The sequence below is a fragment of the Melospiza melodia genome, chromosome 2, assembly GCF_035770615.1.
Source record: "Melospiza melodia melodia isolate bMelMel2 chromosome 2, bMelMel2.pri, whole genome shotgun sequence".
Classification (NCBI taxonomy): Eukaryota; Metazoa; Chordata; class Aves; order Passeriformes; family Passerellidae; genus Melospiza; species Melospiza melodia.
In genome coordinates this window covers 75,898,995-75,918,917 of record NC_086195.1, presented here as the reverse complement: position 1 = coordinate 75,918,917, position 19,923 = coordinate 75,898,995, and the positions used below count along the sequence as shown (strand labels likewise).

The following is a 19,923-nucleotide window of genomic DNA, read 5'->3' as shown; positions in this document are numbered from 1 at the left end:
TCTAACTCAGAATGGGCATTGTAGGGCAGAAAGAAGGTACAATGGACAACCAGAGGACATATTTGCTAACTTAAAAGTAGAAGCTAACTAGACTGGAACTCTTCAAAGCAGCTGGGGAGCAAAACCTGGAAGAATGAAGAAAGAAAAGAAAGACCTTAAAAAAAAATGTAACAAACCCAGATGAACAGCGCAGGCAACATATACAGACAACAGTTACTACTTTCATAGAACAAAAATTGCCATTGTCAGATAAAAAAAAAAAAAGCAGCAGGCATACAACAAAGGAAACATTTTTGCTCCTGCTGTGCACACTTAAATCATGGAACTCCTCGCCTGCTGTCACAGACTGGTATGGAGCCTAACAGGACACCTGGATTTCAATCCAGGTAAGATAAATCCCTTTCTGAAAAGGAGTTATTTGATGACACTTGGGGAAATTTTAAGCAGAAGGCTACGCAATTTAGAGGCTCTCCTTGTCTGACTTATAGAAGCTCAGCACTTCTATGAGGGTCACTGACTGGCCAGTTTTATTCTGGAGGTCTGAAGGCACAGTGCATGGCTCTGTGAGATTGCACAGATGCTGACACAAATCTAAATTTAAGTATCCTCACAAAATCTGAAACTTGCATCTCAGTAATAATAGGACTTAACTACTGACTACATTAATTTGTTTCATGGGGAAATAATCAGGTTTTGCTGAAGTGCTTATCAATTTATGGGGTTTTGTTTGTTTAAAAAAAAACCCAAACTTTCCATATACTTGGCATTCAAGCAGAAGCAGACTTCTGAGAGACCAAATTCCATGCTGCAGATCTGGATCTCACCATAAATCCTCCCTCCTAAATTTCTCTGAGAAGCACAAATACAATCTGCATTGGAATGAATGAGGAGTTACAGAAGTATTAGACTTCATATTTAAAGAGCCAACATACTTTGAATAAAGTTTAACAAAACAGTATGACAAAATGCCTGCTGGCAGTATGATGTACAGCAGCATAAAAAATTCTACTGCACTGATAGTAGGGATTACCTGAACAATCAGTTTAGCTTCAGAAAAAAATAAATGCCTCTTTCAATAAAATATACTAATCAACTGTTTTAAGATCCCACTCCTATACTAAAAATGGTCTGTTTTATAAGTACCCAAATCAAACAAAGTCAAATTGTAATTTAAATGTTTAAAATGGTATTTAATGCTTTTATAGATAACAACTTTTAAAAAAAAATTAAACCTAAAGGCATATGTAGAAACTGAGATGGAAGTGAAATGCCCCATAACACTTATCAGACATTTAAATTACTCGACACCTGCTTACATACAGAAAAAAACTAAAGTACTATTTACGGAAAAATATACAAGTTAAAGATAAATCTCTCAAAATCACAGGTTATTTTACTGTGGGATAACTGTGACAAGAAGAAAGGCAAGAAGAACTTGGCCTACAACTGGTTGAACTTTGATATCTGCCCAGAATCCAGACATGGGAATGATACACAGAAACTGCAACTCCCACTGGAGCAGAACCTCTGCCCATCTTCACTGCACTCAGCCTCTTTTGCATATCCCACAAAGGGAAAGTGGGATCAAGATTTATATCACTTAATAAGCTTTAAAAAGATAACCAGACCAACCAACCAACCAAGAAAATATCAAGCCACTAAAACATCATCCCCCCCAATCCATTCACTAGTAAGAGTAACACTGCTGTCTTGTGTTTTATTCCATCTGTACAAATGCATTGCCATTCAAGTGCCCAAGTGCCATTCTGATTTACAAAGGAACAAGAGAAGTGTTTGTCAAAATATCATGGATTCCTTCGGGAACATTAAGAAAACATTGCAAAACTGATGTTGAATCCAGCAACACAGTACTCAGAGCTCCATAATAACTCGTCAAGAGAAGTGACAAAAGTAGGCATGCAATGGAGTTTTTATAGTAAAACAGTCTTGAAGTCTCAAGGTGCACTGACAACTCTGGCTTCTCATAGAGAGCATCAGAGAGGCTCTGGAGTGTCAGTGAGGAGGAGTTGTGACAGCATAATGCATATTTCACTGACAAATCATTTGGAAGCTGTCAGAAAGCTGGTGGAGAAAAAAAATCCACATGATCTGCAATGCCATTTTAGTAAATTTAAGATGATTACCATTCCCAGGGAGATTTGGGATATGCTGCATTAAGAGACAAGAGTAAAACTAAATGAACCAACAAAATAAAGAATTGCATTATTGCTGTGCTGTAGCAGTACAAACAGAATAAGAATAAACATTTTAACCTGCTGTATTTCAACTTCACAGAGAAGGCACGAAACAGAAAAAGTAGCACTATGTACAGTTATCAATATTGCATAAGAATATAAAAAATGGAAGTTCTTAGGTTGTGTGGAACTCAAGAAAATCAGCAGATCCTGTGAATTTGTTAGTTTAATTTATTTAGACCAGAGACCAATGTGTCTCTTGGATTACAGAGAAAAAAGAACGGAAAAAAAATGTACTTTTACAAAACTTGTAATTTTTCACTTCTCAATTAGACTTGAACAAATTTATTGAACATACCCTTAACATTTTTATCTTTCATCCTACAATCTGGGGATAAATAAAAGATGGTAAGACTTGGACGAACATGCCAGCAGTTCACAGGAAAACGAGTTGCGTCATGCTGGCTGGGGTGCAGAAGATGGCATCTTCAACCAGCTAAGCAACAGAAGCTATAGCTTAAAGGGCAAACTCAAAATTCTGTATGAGTGAATCAGGAAATCTCTCAGCATACAAAGAAGATTTGGCTATGTAAACAGGAAATATCCTGCTGTGTCTAAACGCCTCTTCATAAAATGAAATATTTTGGATTTCTCATTTGACCTTAGGCTCCCAAACAGTACAAAGACACAGCAGCTCTAAGCTCACGTAGCAAAAAGCCAACCATACTGACTGTATTTGTGAGAAATCTTTGTTAAATCTATTGCCAAGGTTACATTTATGCCTACAAGAATCAGCTTAGACACACCTCTGTATTCTGTCAGTTTCCAATTAAACCAGTCACGGTAGTAGACAACAAAACACCGTATACACAGGAACTGTGAGAATTTTAAGTTTTTTTAAGTAGTTCAGACTATCTCTATCTCAACAGGATAACAAAGCTAAGCTATTAAACACATTTTCCTGACATTAAGGATCTTTGAAAAATGTTAAGTTTGCTGCCTTTACATACCTGTAAGACAGCAACTTTAACTGAACCTATTTAGTGCCTGTATATATGAAAAGAAAGATAGTATTACTATCTTCAACTATTTGATTTTGTTTCAATGTATATTTCCACAGGCATGTACATACACTAAAATAATAACAGTCTAGTGTTCAAAACTAAGAAAGAGGAAACAAAAAATAAGACAAAACAACAAAACTAGACACCAAAAACATCCCCCCAAGACAGTCACTACAGCATAGCACCTCTGTTTTGAATCACAACGCTGATACCAAAGTAAAGAGTACCTGAAGGAAACATCTGAGGCCTTATTTGCAAGTATTTTAAACATGAAAAACATTAAACTAAAGTAAAATGTCTTAAGGACGCATTCTTCACAGATTTCTAAGTTTCACTCACACATGTACATTCAAGGAATGTAACTTCATTACTTACAAGTAGACTGAAAACATTTCTTTTTAAGGCAAGAAAAAAGTAAAGTGATCAACAAGCCCTGCTATCCTGATCTGGAGTTTCAGGATTTAATACTTCAAGTCCAACAGGTATAAGTGAACAAGACTTCAACTTAGGGAAAAAAAAATTCAAACAATTTAAGATTTTCCAGCAATGAAGAGTCCATTATAGTCTTAAGGAAGCATCTTACTAGCTCTGCAGGTTTATAATCTCAATTTGTATAGCTTCTGCCAACACTTGGATTTTCATACATCTTGGTCTCTTAGCAAAACCTCCCATCAATAATTTTCCCTTTGATATAAATAAAAATATAAATATAAACACAAAATATATAAATATAAATATAAATAATCTTTAACTTTCAGATTAAGTAATGGTGAAAAATGGTGCTACATGGTGTTTGTGGTCTTCAAGAAGCTGAGCCATGTTAATATGCTCTTCAAATGTTCAAAAGGGTCTTTGTGCCTTCACAATTTTTCAGCATTCTCCAGAAAACAAGCAGCAGGACCAGACTCAACATCCATAAGTATAAAAATTATCCATAAAATCCTTTAACTGATACTTGCAGACATAGTTTGGCATCTGTCAGCCTGCAAGCCCATGTTCACCTTATTAAATGTACTCATCTTCCTCTCCACCAGCCAGTTACTTTCCACAGTCAGTGTTAGCAGACCTGTAGGCATGCCACATTTGCTGTTTCTTGACTTGCTGAAAATGTTCCCAAAAAGATTATGCAAGGACAACAAAGAATGATTTGCTGTGATTCTTACAGTTTTCAACTCTCAAAAAAGAAAAGCATGTTTCCCAACACAGAAGTCTCACCACACTTAAAAACAAGAAGCAAGGGAATTCCCTCTAAAAACCAGAGTGAAGCACTGGCCATTATCAAGAAGAAAATATGTTGAGAACCTGCAGTGCATTTATTTCCTTGCTACTTCAGATGAACTAACTTACATTAATAAATTTATCTAATTAAGGTAACAAGTTCTCATATCCAACCTCTATAAAAGTAACCAGTCAGTAATTCCTAGACAAAGACCTGTAAGTAAAAAAAATCTCATAGGCATTCATGATGCTTACCAAATTACTGTTAGTTTTTCCAATTTGCACTGTTTTTCCTTAGTTTTAACAAACAGGCTTGGTCAATAATATTCTGAAACTGGGAGAGGAAACAAAAAAACAGGAGAGGGGAAGAAGTAGTACTAGCCATATTTCATTTCAGTGTCTGCAAATAGTTAATCAAAAATTAATATTCCCAAAGATTATTTTAACCCCACCTACTTGCAGCTTAAACCAACTCCTGTTTAACCAGATCTGATACCAACTGCAAACAGCGATTCTTTTCCTCAGGTCCGTTTTGTACTATTGGGCCTCTGGCTGGTTCCTATTCTCTGTCTCTTCAAAGCACAACTCAGATGGAGAAACCAACCCCTTAAATGCTGAGAATGCCAAAGCCCAACTCTTGATGGCACTGACTTTTATGCAAATAACACATACCATGAGATAAGATTCACAAAAGCATCTCTGAGTACACAGAGCAAAATAAAATTTTTATTATAAGCAAACTATTACTTTCCATTAAGAAGCCATTAGTTAATTTTTCTTTTTCTGTACTAAAACAGATTCTTCATAGAAATATGGAAATTAGTGCACCTTCACAGACTATCCTGAGCTGGAATAGACCATCAAGTCCAACTCCTCGCCCTACACAGGACAAGCCCAAGAATCCCAACACGTGCCTGAGAACATTGCCCAAGCACTTCTTGAACTCTTGGAGGCTTGCTACCATAATTGCTTCACTGGGGAGTCTGCTCCAGTGCACAACCACTCTCTGGCTGAAAAAACTTTTCCTAATATCCAACCTAGAGGTAAAATATTTTATAAATACTTTTTATTTACCCTAGAAGGTAAAATAAGTGACAACACTTTATAAATGAACGGATGTATTTTTACACATAGACGTTTTAGCAGGATCAGTCTCTAAAATGTTCTCATAACTTCTGTTTTTCCCCAGAATAAGGGGATTTTACCACTCTGAGAGTAAAGCTCAAGTCTTACTTATTTCAAGGTTTCCTGGAAGGTAAGTGACATGGCTCCACAGCTCCCCTGTGTATGTAGGCTAACTGGTAACTCACAAGAGGAGCATGGAAAGGTATTTAGTTTTTTTCTTGAAGTATCATTATACAGCTTGTTTAAATGGCAGTAGTAGTTCTAGACATGAAAAGGTTCAAAAAGGGAACTTTTTTTTAAATTGATAACCTCAGGCTCAGAGCAAGCTTTTTCAAAGCAGTAAGTTTCTTCTGCGTGCTCCCTGCAACTTATAAATAATTTCAGGCTTAGAGGAAAATCACCCCTCTAAAATACTCATGGATTTAAAGTAACAGTTTATACAAATAGTAAATTTCACAGAAGATAGGTTCTTGTGTTCTCTCTACTTCTACCTCTCTTAACTCCTCCTCATCCTTTGTAAACAAAGGTTAAAAGTAAATAAGCCAGAAAAGGGTGAGAAGATGGAAGGAATGGAATGTAAACTTTCTGAATAGCATGGTCCCAGAGCTCCAAAAGCTTTGACAATACTGATAATCTAGGCAGGCTTTTGAACATCAATATGTACTACCACAACACTGCAGATCTCTCTGCTCTTCTATTTAAATAGGACCTGCACTTTTAAGAACTGTGGCTTTTAAGAACTGATCTGCCCATATTTACACTGACATTTGGCCACTTCTTGAAATTAATCTAATTTTTACAGCAGAAGGAAAAAAAATCCAGTTATTTCTTCTTGTGTATTTTCAATTAGCAAACAAAGAACTTAACTCAAAAGGAAATGTCTTTACTAGGAAACCCAACTTCCTGTATGGGTTGTTTTACCAAGAATTTGTGGGGTTTTTCTGTGCATGGTGGTGAGACAGTGGCAAAGGTGAGGACTAGGAGAAGAACAAAGATGATTTTTATATTTTATTATTTTCTAGAAGCAAACAGGTTCTTATCCAAGTATTTTTGTGCAGAAAGCAGCAGGAAGGGGTCATCACAAAAAAATTATATCCTTAACAGAAATCTAAACAGGTCAGCTGAATGACCACTTCATCTAAGATATACTGTAAAAGAATTAAAAGCCTTTGCAACTTTTTAATGATTCATTCCCCTATTCTTTTCCTAAGTTCACCTGTCCCCATGAACAACAAAACAAGTCTCAGTCATCAAATGCCTAGACAGCAGTTGCTTGTTAGAAGAGGAACCAAAACGTTTCTCTTCCAAAGGCAGAAGCACTGAAAGCACTTGGGGAAGAGCTTTACTGGGTTTACACAACAGGGCAGAGGTGGAGGAGGGCAGCAGAGGTGGCTTCTGCGAGGAGACATCAGCAGCTGTCTCATGTCAGACAGATGGTTCTACAGAATCAAATCACAGAGTCACAGAATACCGAGCTGGAAGGGACCTCAAGAGTCATCCGGTCCAACCTCTTGGCAAAATCACAAATAGATTCTTCTTATTGTTACCTATTTTATTTTTCATGATGTTTATTTTACTTACAAGCTTTTATAGTAGAAAATTAATCCTAATGGTGATATCTATTTTGATTTACATAATATCTTTCTGAGACCAAGAGTACCTTTGTAAACAGACACTATTACCCACATCTGGCATGCAAACCTCTCTTTAATCAACTTGCAAATCAACTAATATGAGCAGTAGAACAAATTAGATGACCGAGGCAATGCAGCACCTTGTATCCTGCTTTAATATTGACCTAAAAGAAGACAAGACTTCTTAAGACATACAGCATTTCCATACTGTTTTGCCACGTCTGATATTAATCAAAACACCAGAGTGCAGTAACATGTTTAAGCTTTTGTATCCTGTGAAATACAAGTTTGCATAATTCAGAAGAGGGAAGTGATTTAAATTGATAACTTCTAACTAATCTGAAAAACTACACTGTAAGGTAGCCTGGAGTTTATAACCTGCTGTGAAATATACCTTTCTAATGAAAGCTATTTGCACTTCACAGGGTGCCAATGGGAGGTTACATTACTGCCCAACAGTACTTCAATTCCATATTAATACGGAAGAAGGTCAAGTTATTTTTCTTCAGTTTAAATATATATTTCATTGCTACTGCCTGTAAGATCCTGAGACTTTTTCACCTTTAATCATACACTTGAGGAATCCATAGCACCACATAGTCAAAAGACCATAAGCATTGATTTGATTTAATGATTTATGTTCTCACAGAATATGGAAAGATAAGACTTATGAAAACTATTATACTAGCTTTGCTTTCCCTACTTTTAGAGCTCTTGAAAACTTAAAAGTCAATTTAAAAAGGCATAAAAAAGAGCTACTAAAATGACCAAGAAACCAGAGAACCTCTTAGAAGAGAGGATGTGAAGAGCCTGTTCAGTCCAGCAAAAGGATGTGATTATTCACCAAGCAAATCCAAGTAAACAACAATGCTGAGTGAAAGGAAAATTAGCATAAACAAGTTTGAAATTCCAGATTAAATTTATTTTTGATGAGTTATCCAACTCTCAGAGTAACAAGATTCTAGAACAGTCTTCTAGTAGAAATAGAATAAATTAAATAAATAGCGGAATAAAAATTGTTTTTAAAATGGAGCTTGACAAGTAGGGCTTACATTATGTAATACTAGCAGGAGACTGGATGTAATAAAGTAAATCCATGGTACCAAATTTCTCTATATTTCAGATTTATTTATAATTACAGTTTTGAGAAAAGGAAAAATAGAAAAGGCAAAGATATAGCACTGGCTTACTTATTCAGTGGGAAGAAGGACTGTATTGTCCTCTGTATTTTTTTTTTTTGAGAGGATGAATATGAAGTTATTTACTATTACAGGAAACTGCAAATTGCTGTAGCACTTCTGCCCACAAAAACCCAAGAGATCTGGACAAGTTCAGTGACCACAGCATCATATTTTCCATTGTAGTAAAGACAATATTCCTGAAGCAGCTGGTCTCTTATTAATAGAATTCATTTATCTTATTCATAGCAAATGAAGCACACAGTAGACAACGAGCCAACTGGCCCATTCAGAAACAGATTAAATTTGACCTTTTAAAGAAATCAGTTTAAAAATCCTAATGTAAAAAAAAAATCCACAATATTTTTTTCAAGCAGAGATATTTCATATGGCACTTGAAACTCGAAACTGCTCCTTTGGTAGCCTGACATAATCCAATTACCAAGTTTCTCTAAAGAATACCAGTTTCAATATTAAGGCTTAAGAACACCCATGTTGAGTCATTCAAGGTCTTTGTTAATACAGTAATCATTACTGACAGTATGGAAATTCACTTGCAGGTACTACTGGTTCCAAATTAAACATCATGTGATGGCCAGAAAATAATGCTCTGTAACAGTCTGCTACATCCTGATATTTGTTTTCTTCAAGTATATTTGGCTAAAGATAATATGATACAGACTGCAGCTGCTTTAAGCACTAGAGGAAGCAATTAAGATCCAACCAGCTTACTGTTGGTATCTCTAAACAAAAGGCAGAACACTTTTGGAAATGTTTTTGACAGTTACATCCATAATGCATAGATATTGCAAACACCATCTGAGGTTGCACAGGACCCTACAAATGCCTATCAGAAGTAAGAGGACAGCAATGGAACAGATAACTTCAAAAACAAAACCTAATTGCAATGAGTAAGTTTCAATTTCCTTTTAGTGGGATAAAAGAAAATGTAGTTTGTCCCTGTAAATACTAGCTGTAGGACAGGGCTGAAGTAGGCATGATGACCACGTGCACTCCAAGAAGCTGCTGCTGACTGCCATGAATGCTTACTTACTAAGTGTGACTCTGGGAATATCCCAGAACAACATAGATCACATGGTTCGGTTTATTTAGCATCGTATCTTTACGTACAGCCATACTAAGAGGGATTTTTTTTTTTTTTTTAATTGGGAATAATGTACTTAGGGACTAAGAAATATAAGCTACAGCTACATAAATAAAGGACAGTGACTGCTATCAAACTTCAGCAGTCAGTATTCAATGAACTCGGTCTTGCTTCACTTAGAATCTGGAAAAGACATTGCAAAGACAATCTTATGCAAATATGTGAGGCAAAGATATCTGGGAAAATGCATCTCTCTGGAAAGATACAAAGGCTTTGGTTTTTTCATGAAAAAAAATGAATCCCCAAAGAGATAAAAAGATCATAAATTCTTATGCTGCAATTTTGTCCTTTTTTTTTTCCAGGGAGCTAATCCCCAAAGTTTCCCTGTGTATAAACAGGTTCGTCACTGTATTTTTATTATTAGGTTTAGTAGAGAAGTGAATCATCCCTGAAAACCCTGAAATATGCCAAACAACTTAAGAGTCTTTTTATATGTGAAATTTCAATAAAACCCTCGTAAATAACATCCCCTTGTACCCCTTGCAAAAGACAGTATTTCCATCTTGTGTCTTTCTCCTTGTGTCAAGTAATAAAATAAAACTAATGACTACTACTAAATTACAAAATCCTAAAGATATCTGCTAAATCTTATTTATATTACATGTATACATAACACCACATCTCTGCATTACTATTTGCATCATTCTAAGACACTTGAAAAAGTATATTATCACTTAAAACAGCTGTAAATACACTGAACTTTCAACCACTTAATCCAAAACTTAGGCAGCTCTCATCTTCGAATATGTGAATTTGACAAGACTTAAGATGGAGAGGGCCTCAAAAATCAGAGGGAGAAACAGAAGGCTTCTGCACACACTGAGCTGTAAGATCACCTGTACAAGATGAATGTCACTTTTCTGGATTGTTAAATACAATATTCATTAATGTTGGCAATTCAGTAGGCCTATTATGGAAATTAAAAGTATACAAGTAATTCTATAATGGAATTTCCTATATAATCTATAGGACAACACCCTAGACTAGGTTGCTTTTTCAGAAGATAACTACAAAGAAATTACAAAGCACATGACTGGAATAAGTACAGGGGAAAACAGACTTGATGTTTTAATTGAAAACAACCTAGAATGAACACGAAGGAACAATATCAGTTCTGCCCTAAGAGTCATTCTACAGCTGGACCTCACAACGTGAATCATTTAGACACATGCACTTTCAACATGCACCTGAAAGATCTACTAAATTAGGTAGCTGAAGAAATTACGAACTCAACAGTTACCTAATAATCAAGAAGGTCAGTTGTAACAGGAAACCATTTGTTCTATAAAGTTTTTTACCCTCTTAATTCCTAAGTTAACAACAAAACCCCTCTTCTGGGTGCACTAAAAGATTATATGCTTCTACTTAAATGTGCCTATACACAGGGCTAAAGCTCTGTCAAAAGATAAATTTTTAATATAATAGGCATTACATCTTACATGCATAAACTAAATCTTTCAAGAGATAGCAATGCATTTAGTAGCTCAGCTGTGTAAATCCTAATTGTAGGGCGAGGCTGAAGCAGGCACAGTGGCCATGCAGATGGGATGCTAACACCTAGCTAAACTGAAACATATCATCTGTGTTGTCCTGGGCTACTCACAGAACCCAGTTTATTTAGAAAGACAATGAAACAGTGCAAAAATGCTAGGAAAAAGCTGTTGAGGATTTTATATCAATTCTAGCTTTATCAGTTCCCACTGTATTCACAGTAGCCAACTGCTGCTTCATGGAACACAGGACTACAGCTCTGCATGCCACCTTGGAAAGCAGCACTCTTCAGAATTAATGTAGCAAAACCACATTACAATAAAGTCTGACTCATTTTGGGACCACTCCAAATAAAATGCAAAATATTTGCATACTACTTTAAGCATATTTGTTCTATCTTCAACTTACGTGGAATCTGCCAGGTATTTATAAACATTGCATTGTTACAGTAACTTGAATACTGATTGTGAAAATATTAGAATTTTGTAACATTTGTAATACAGAAGTTTAATTTTTCCTGAAAAACCATGGACATGCTGTCATTTCACATAATAAAACTTACATTTAGCAACCTTTAGAATAACATTGTGTTTTCTAACTGTATTAAGTCAGTTTCACTGTCTCTTCTCTAAGCATGGTCAGGGTGACATGTTCCAAAACTCATTTCCCTTTAAGCTCTGCAGCACAGTCCATTTTTTTTTTTACCCCATCTGAACTGATCCTACAAAATGATGTGTAAATAAAAATCCTAGATCACCTAGAGATAAAACTTGGTAAATAATGCCTGTTTTGTTTCTGGGCTTTAAAGTTATTAAATATTCAAAAATCAAAGAACAGAGTTATCACTGAACTCAACTACTTCACAATTTGATTTTCAAACACATTTTAAGAAATTTAAAAAAATAAAAGGCTTGTGTAAGTATTTTACACTTCACTTATTTTAAAGGTGAGTAGGAGCCACTAATTTGCTTAAACAAGTCAAATTTCTGTGCTCTAGAAAGATACAATAGTGCTACTTGCTATAACAGGTACACTGTCCTTGCAGCATCTACAACAGAGTCTTTAGAGCATAAGTCTAGGATTTCTAAATTGTTGAGAAAAAATCCAAACATTTTCTCAGCAGTCCTAACACAGGAATTAAGGCAATATTCTATAGGAGAATGACACAGTCATGAAATCAAGGGATTTGAAATGAACAAGAGGACAAAGATTTCTTACTATACCAAAACAAACTTTATTTGTCTAAGGCTAAAAGACACAACATTCTGGATCGGTATATAGCATACAGTAAGCATTGTGTCAAATAGAATAACATTTGAACTAAAAGGTTTGAAAAACCATGAGAACTTACAAATTAAGAAGTCATTACTTGATATAGAATATTGTTCTAAATCCTGCAAGGACCCATAAGTGTTCTCCCCAAAACTAATGGGATTACTCAGTTCAGAATCAGGGTTCAAATTACTTCTCAAAGATAATATTTGTTCTACTGCAACCTGTGTTTGACAGTCATAAACTGGCTAGTGGTGGAAGGGACCTTAAAGATCACCAAGTTCCAAACCTCCTCCCATGGGCAGGGACACCTCCCGCTAGACCAGGTTGCTCAACCAAGGCCCACCCAACCTGGCCTTGAACTTTTCCACAAAGGGGGCAGCCACAGTTTCTCTGGGCAACCTGTTACAGAGTTCCACTGGCCTCACAATGAAGAATTTCTCCCTAATATCCAATCTAAACCTACCCACTGCATTACCCCTTGGCCTATTCACTGCATATCCTTGTAAAAAGTCCCTCTCCAGCTCTTGTATGTCTCTCTTTAGTTACTGGAGAGCTGAAGGAAGGTTTTCCCAGAGCCTTCTGTTCTCCAGGCTGAACAGCCTCAACCTTCAGACAGCCTAAGAAGAAAGTTGTGTTTGTTCATATTTGATCGGGACCCAAAAGCAGTCAGCTGTCAGTGCTAGTTGAGGTCAAAAAAGTACTCATGTGGTATCCTAATCTGTCATTACTACTTTTTGGACCAAGTTTGTAATAGTAAGTTTTAAGTTTTTACTACTTAAAACAAGCTCAGACTTTTTGTTATGCAGAGAAAGCTTTTTAGCAACAAGAAAGGCTCAAAGTACAAATAAACTTTTTTGCCTGTAAAGAAAAGTGTACCAATAAGTTTTCAGAGATATACATAGACTGATACACACACACGCACTTATTTCTGTGTAATTGGTGATCTCACATCCTGTGGTCATGGGTTCAGGAATCTATTAAATTTAATACAAATTCACATAAGATGTTAGACTTGTACCCAGCTACTCAATAAAACTTAGATGTGTCCAGAAATACAAGCATTTATGTGAAAAAAACTCTCAAAAAGGCAATAGCTGTTTTATGTAAACGCAATGCTTTATGTAAACTGTAAATATAGAGTTGATGCATGAACAAGTACAATTCAACTCTACTGCTGGGCAAACAAAATTCTCACCATTTTTACCTCCTAGGTAAGGACATAAACTTTGGCTTTAGACTGCGGGTCAGAAACAGTTCTTAAGAGCTACAGAGCTCAGAGCAACACCTGTTCTGCGTCCACATAACAAGCAGTACTGCTACATCCAACCCGACAAAAACTGAAATACTGTGACAATGCGGCAGATATTTCCAAGGACTAAAGCGATTCTTTCTTTTTACTATGTCATGTTGCAAAAAGAGTCGCTGTAAGTTACTTCTCTGCTCTCCGTGAAGGAAAACTTTGGGCAACAGGTGAGACATCCAAAGTGACTTAAAGACAAGAAGTAGGCGGCAAGGTTTACAGGACGGGAGGACAAACCGAGTCTAGTGGCGCTCCTGGGCGATTCCCAGCTTTCACTTTATGATCTTCAGAGCATGACTGCTGTTTTCATGCCCCAGAAAGCTGTCACCGCTCAACTCACAGACCTTTAAAAGCACTACACTGTTCGTGTTTATCTCTGCTCTCAGAACTTTAAAAATACATAAAAGTTCATCTGGGGAGGAAGATATAAACTCTCCCTATATCTCCACTGCATTATGTCACTTTGCCCACTTATTACGAACATCTTCGTTATCTGAAGACACACAACTAGCAGCCAGCGTGCCAAAAAGAGACCCCGCCGCAACACTCCACGCCTGGTCCGTGGCGTACAGCGATCTACACGGCGGCTTTCCGCCCCAGCCCCGACCCCGGGCTCTGCCCGCATCCCCAGGCGGGACCACCTGGCCGGCCCGCGCCCCGGCGGCGCCCACGCTCTGCCCGCGGCCCGGCGGGGAGGGCGCGGCCGGGCCCCCGGGCCGGGGCAGGGCCCCGCCGCCCCCGCTCCCCCGGGACACCCACCCGGCCCCGCCGCGGGCGAGGCGAGGCAGGCGGCGGGGAGCGGGGAAGGGAGGGAGCGGGGCAGAGAAAGTTGAGGAGGCGCCTTTCGGCGGCTGCCGGCAGGGGAGCCCGCGCCCGGCGCCCATTCAAACAAAAGAAGCCCCTTCTCCTGCCAGCCACCGCCGGTCCCACCGCCCGACTCACTTCGCAGGGCCCCGATGAGGAGGCTTCCGTCCTTAATCAGCTCCTTGATGAACTTGTTCGTCCTCTCCAGCTCGATCTCGTGACACTTGAGGCGCTCCCTGAAATCCGGGCTGTCCAAGTAGGAGTCGCTGAACTCCAGCGTGGGCAGCCCCATGGCAGCGGTGGCGGCCGCAGCCCCCCGGTCGGCGGCGGAGGGAGGGAGGGAGGAACGGAGGGAGGGCCGCGCCGAGAGACGGCGCCGAGGGCAGAGGGAAAAGCGGGGGAGCGGCGAGACGAGGCGCGGCTGCCGCTTCCCCGGAGAAGCTCCCGACCCGCCGCACCGGCCCGCTGGCAGCGGAGGCGGCGCGCTGCGGCCGCTGTCACCCAGCTACATCGCTGTCCGCGGGACACCGCGGGCTCCCGGCGCCGCCGCCGCTGCGCCGCTTCCGGCAGCGCTCGCTCTTCCTCCCTGCCCGGCGCTAACTCCAGTGCGAACCTCCCCCGGCCCGGCCGAGGAATTCCTCCTCCTCCCGGCGCGGCATGCTCACACGCCGGGGACGCGGCCCGGCAGTGCCCGCCCCTCGCTCGCCGCCCCTCCGCGCTCTGCCCTCCAGCGGCCGCTACGGCCCGGGGCGAGGCGCAGGGTCTGCGCGCCTGGGCGGGCTCCGGCGCTCCTCGCCGCCTCCTTATCAGGGGCTTTGGGACGGCCAGAGCGAAGTCGGGAGGGAGGATCCCGCACCGGGGCACGGAGCACTGGGGCATTGCAAAGGGTGCGGGTGGAGGAGGTCGGTTTGTGTGGGGTGAAGCGGGGGAGCAGCCGCGCTGCTGGGGCAGGAGCGCTGCCGGCCCGGGGGCTCCTGCCTCCGCTGGAGGAGCCGCAGCAGCCGGGGACGGAGGCAGCCAGCCCCAGCGGGCCTGCTCTGGCCGGGGATCCCGCTGGCACCCTGGCCAGCCTGCCTCGTGTGCGCCTCCGGCCTGTGGCGGGGCCGCGCCCCAGGGACGGGCAGGCGCAGGGTGGGAGCATCCCTGTTCTGCCGTAACACCTGGTTGCTATAAAGGGGATATAGCTGAGCCAGATCCATCCTAAAGATGAGCATCAAGTCTGGTTTCTGTAGAAAAGTTGGTTTTTACAAGTATGTGAGTGGGCTTTTCACAGTAAACAGAAACACTTTGATTGATTCTTGTATGTTTGTTTTTCTGGAGCGGTTTATCCAGACGTACCATATCAGTATGTATGTATACAAATATACATACTGGATTTAAGGAGAGCTCTCTGTAAACACACCTTCAAGTCGGCAGCAACTCAATTGGAAACAACCATCAAGGCATGGCCATGAAAGTAATTGTTCTTCAAGACAGCCCACCTCTTGCCAAAAATGGCTTTCAGGAAGACAGCCATGCACCCGCTCCTACCAAATGATTGTCACCGTGTCTACACAGTTGAATATGGAAGCGTGGGAAGGTTCAATGCTCCTACATGCTGTAATTCCTTGATAGAATTTGTGTTTTTCACACTTCTTAACTTTTCGTCAAAACATACCTCTTTGTATTCACAATACATTTTTGTGTCAAAAATGCAGAAGAGAGGCTACCATTTCAGCTAATACAGCATGACAAATTTCTTCAAGTGAAAAAATAATTATTCTCGTTTTTCACAAGACTGAGGCTTCCTCAGGACAGTATCAGAGTTAGATGTCAGTGTTGATACTAATAGACCCATTGAAGTCTCTTAATTCAGAGTGATCACAGAACTCTGCTCATTAACATGATCCCTATTTTTCTAAAAATAGAAGGAATTGGACTGAAAAGGGCTGCTTATTTCCATGCTTTTGCAGGCAATAGCATGTAATTTCACTTGTAAACTAAAAAATTTTATTTAGAATCCGGTTGAACTACTGGAAGGATGTTCTAAGCGGATCTTTTTTCTACTACTGAAAACCAAATTTTCAGTCAACATATGGTCTACAGGGTCATTTTAGGCACAGTTGTTCTCTTCAACAACATCTGGAACTGAAAACATTCTTTGTCTTCTATCATGTTTATTCTTTGATGTAGTTTTAGAATACAATAATGTCATCTCTTAACTCTTCCATACAATACCTGAAATAAAGCTTTCTGTCATATAATAAAATATTAATTTCCTTCTTTATTCTTGTTGTTCTTGTCTAGGCCTCTAAGTTTGATTTGATCTTACTACATCATAGTTCTGAAATTATATGCAAGACCTTTTTCAGTCACATTAATGACTATGTTACTGAACTAAACACCTTTGAAGATTGCATTTGTCTATTTCACAGCAAAATTACTACTGTGCTTCTCTAAGGCTCTTAGATCTTCTGTTTCCTGTTTTCATATAGCAGATTCCAAAGTGAAAACAGACATTTGTTAGTCCCAAAACCATGTACTAAGCATTTTAGTTCAAAGTAGTTATACTAGTAATCAGGGTGACTGGTTTTTTACTATATAGTGTTCTCATCTTAAGAAGTTCCATAAGCACATTGCTGCTTTTGGTATCAAGATCATGAGTGGAAATATTAATGAGACCAATATTAATAGCATAGCCCCTCCAAGTAATTTACCATTATCCATTTAACTAGTTCTGTGTTTCTCAGATTAATCCATATCTTTGTCAGCCAAACGAAGAATTTCTCAGCATACAGTGTATCAAAGTTCATGTAAAAATGCTACTAGTTCACATTCCACTGTTTCCTTTTCTCAGCAAAAACCTTTGTTTTTTAAGAAAATAGATTTGTAAAGAATTGTCCTTGCTTCATAAGACAACATGTGGCCAAATGAACACCCAATCCTGCATTATCTTCCACCAGCAGTGAAAAGTCTTATAGTTAACCTGTAAGTTTAATAAGCTTTTATGGCTGCATCTGGAGGAGGATCTGGTAAATGAGGGCTCTGGCACAATTTCAGAGTTCAACTAACAAAAAAAGTCTTGATGGAAAGATAAGTCCAAGGCTGTGTTTTGTGTTGGAGTTAGGTGGGACCTTGGAGTTTGCTGCTTTCTAAAGAAAACAAGGTATTTGAAGATGTACTTGGGAAATGTAGAGGCCCAAACTTTACAGTGAGCAGGACAGAACTGTGTTTGGTTTGGTCTCTTTTTTCTTTTCTTTGCCTTAGAAAATTCTTCCACAGTGCCCTGGTAGAAACAATAGGTTTGCTAACTTGAAAAGATGGGATCAACTGGGGAGAAGCCTAAACTTTCAAAACCAGCATATTTCTTGTAAACTAATAGTATGCTAGAAGAGAGTGAACCATATTGAAATACAGTTTAGACACCTAAATAGTAGAAGCACCAGTCCTTCAAATAGAAGGCTCTAGTAAATGAGTTAACCTGGTGTAATTACTAGCTGTGAAAAGACTAATTGAAAATGGGACACCTGTGTTTTCTGAGCCCCAGGGAGCTTTGCCCTGTTTTATCAACCTCTGTGTTTGTTACTCTAAGTTTATTCTGATGTCTTACATGATTATGAGGTCAGATCAATTACTGTGGATTTCTCCTTCATCTTAAATGCAAACATTGAAGTGTAATTTCCAGACAGTGGCCCTAGTCTGACTCGAGAGGATACCTCAGTCCTATTTCTAGGCAGTCTGGGAAGAGGAAAGGAGAGATGTGTCCCAGTATTGTCTACAGCAGCACCTATTCCCTACCCGTAGTGTGAGGAGAGGGCTGCACATGCAATCCCCAACATTTGTGGCTCTGTCCTCCTCTGTTAGATGCTATTATAATCTAGGCAGTTCATGCAGAGAAGGACTGTGAGTGTCTTATCTACTGGGGAATATTTTTGGATAGAGACTCTGCCAACTTCCTTGTTATTTTTTCTGCCTCAATGTACACAATTATGGGAAAATTACTTATAGAGCTGTGTGGCATTGCTCTGTCTTCTGAAAATTGCTGTTTTCCCTTGAGAGACTGTGGGATTATAGGCAGAAAAATACAAGGACACTGATGCTTGTAAGTCCTCTTGAACTGCTCAAGTGTACAAGATTAACTCTGTACATAACTAGCGTAGAAAATATTAATAGAATAGAAAACCCCGTTCAAGCAGTTTTTTACAGAGTATTTGAATTTGTTTTAGCTCTCTAAAGAGCTTGTTTTACTTAGGTTTCCCATAGGTTTCTTCTTGGGAATTTCCAAGGTTCCCAGGAACCTGCTAGGATAAATTCTATTAAAAGTTTTCAGTTTCACCTTATTAGTTTAAGATACTACATGCTAAGCTTATATTGGTGAACAGTGTTCAATTAAAAAAAAATAAATGAAAATTCATGAGGAAAGTAGGTCTAAGTTTTTTATTTCCTTGCATATATAAACTGAAAGTAATACTACTCTGTCTGGAATAGAGGCTCATGTTGTTAACTGACTGCTAAATGACATAGCTGCCAATGTGTTCTGTTTGTTTTGTTGGTTTGGGTATTTACACTGCAAGTTAACATTGTCAGAGGAGGAGAGTAGCTAGACGGAATCATAGTTTGGAAACCACGCCTTGTAATTTAGTTTGTACAGACCATATTATCCTGAAATATTGGTTTCTGTGCACAAAGGTCAACTCACATGTGCATTCCTATCAGTGTTTCAGATTGTCATTAATGATTACAGATTGGTAAACTTTCTCAAAAAAAAAAGTAGTGTTTTTAATACTTGAGCTAGCTCAAAGTGGTTTGGAGAAGCTTCAAACAGTGAAGTTCAAAGCTGGAATTAAAAATCATGTTTAGTAACTCTAATGCTGTCTTTGCTTAAGCCTCCTGGGTACTTCTGGGTTGAATCTGAATATTCCCTAACTGTGTTCTGTGGTTCAGAAGGCTGTGGTTCTGCCTTCTGGTATGCTCAAAATAGCATTTACTTCAAGAAGTAGGTGCCTGACACCACGTGAGTTACAAGCACTTGGAACGAGCAGCTCCCAGCTTCCAGATGGGATGGATACAGCACCCGTGACTGAGCAGATGAAGGCTAGTCAGCATTCTATGGGAAATAGTAGGTGTGGCAGCTTAAAAATCACAGCAGGGTAATGAGGACTGCCTTATGTATCCTAGTACCTAAAGTATAGAGTAGGAAAGCTGAATGTTAGGTACCTGCAATCTTGGTTCACAGCACTATCTCTAGAAGGGGGAAACTTCACATCACACTTTGCCATGCATTTCTTTTTGAAGCTTTTGGGAGTTCCACTCAGCGTGAAAAATCTTTGGATCATTCTCCATGTCTATATACAGTAGAGAAGTACCTCCATTCTTTAGTTTTCACTTTGGAAGCAAAGCATCTGAGAGGTAGTAGGTGTATCATCTTAATTGAAATTTGATTCATTTACTCTTTGGTGAGATTCTCTACTTGCCTGTATTTTTCTGAAAGTAAC

General features: G+C 39.3%; 1 protein-coding gene and 1 long non-coding RNA gene across 2 annotated transcripts in view; one reads left to right on the top strand and one right to left on the bottom strand.

Moving 5' to 3' along the window:
- ARHGAP42 (Rho GTPase activating protein 42) overlaps positions 1-14,784 on the bottom strand; it is a 143,493-nt gene extending 128,709 nt beyond the window's left edge. The window contains exon 1 of the mRNA XM_063148900.1: positions 14,588-14,784. Coding sequence (XP_063004970.1) covers positions 14,588-14,741 — 154 coding nt within the window. The 5' untranslated portion in view covers positions 14,742-14,784. The remainder of the gene's footprint in view (positions 1-14,587) is intronic.
- LOC134415161 (uncharacterized) lies at positions 312-7,393 on the top strand. The gene is made up of 3 exons (XR_010026949.1): positions 312-386; positions 5,275-5,520; positions 6,814-7,393. It is a non-coding gene; the product is annotated as an uncharacterized LOC134415161 (long non-coding RNA).
- Positions 14,785-19,923: the final 5,139 nt, after the last annotated feature.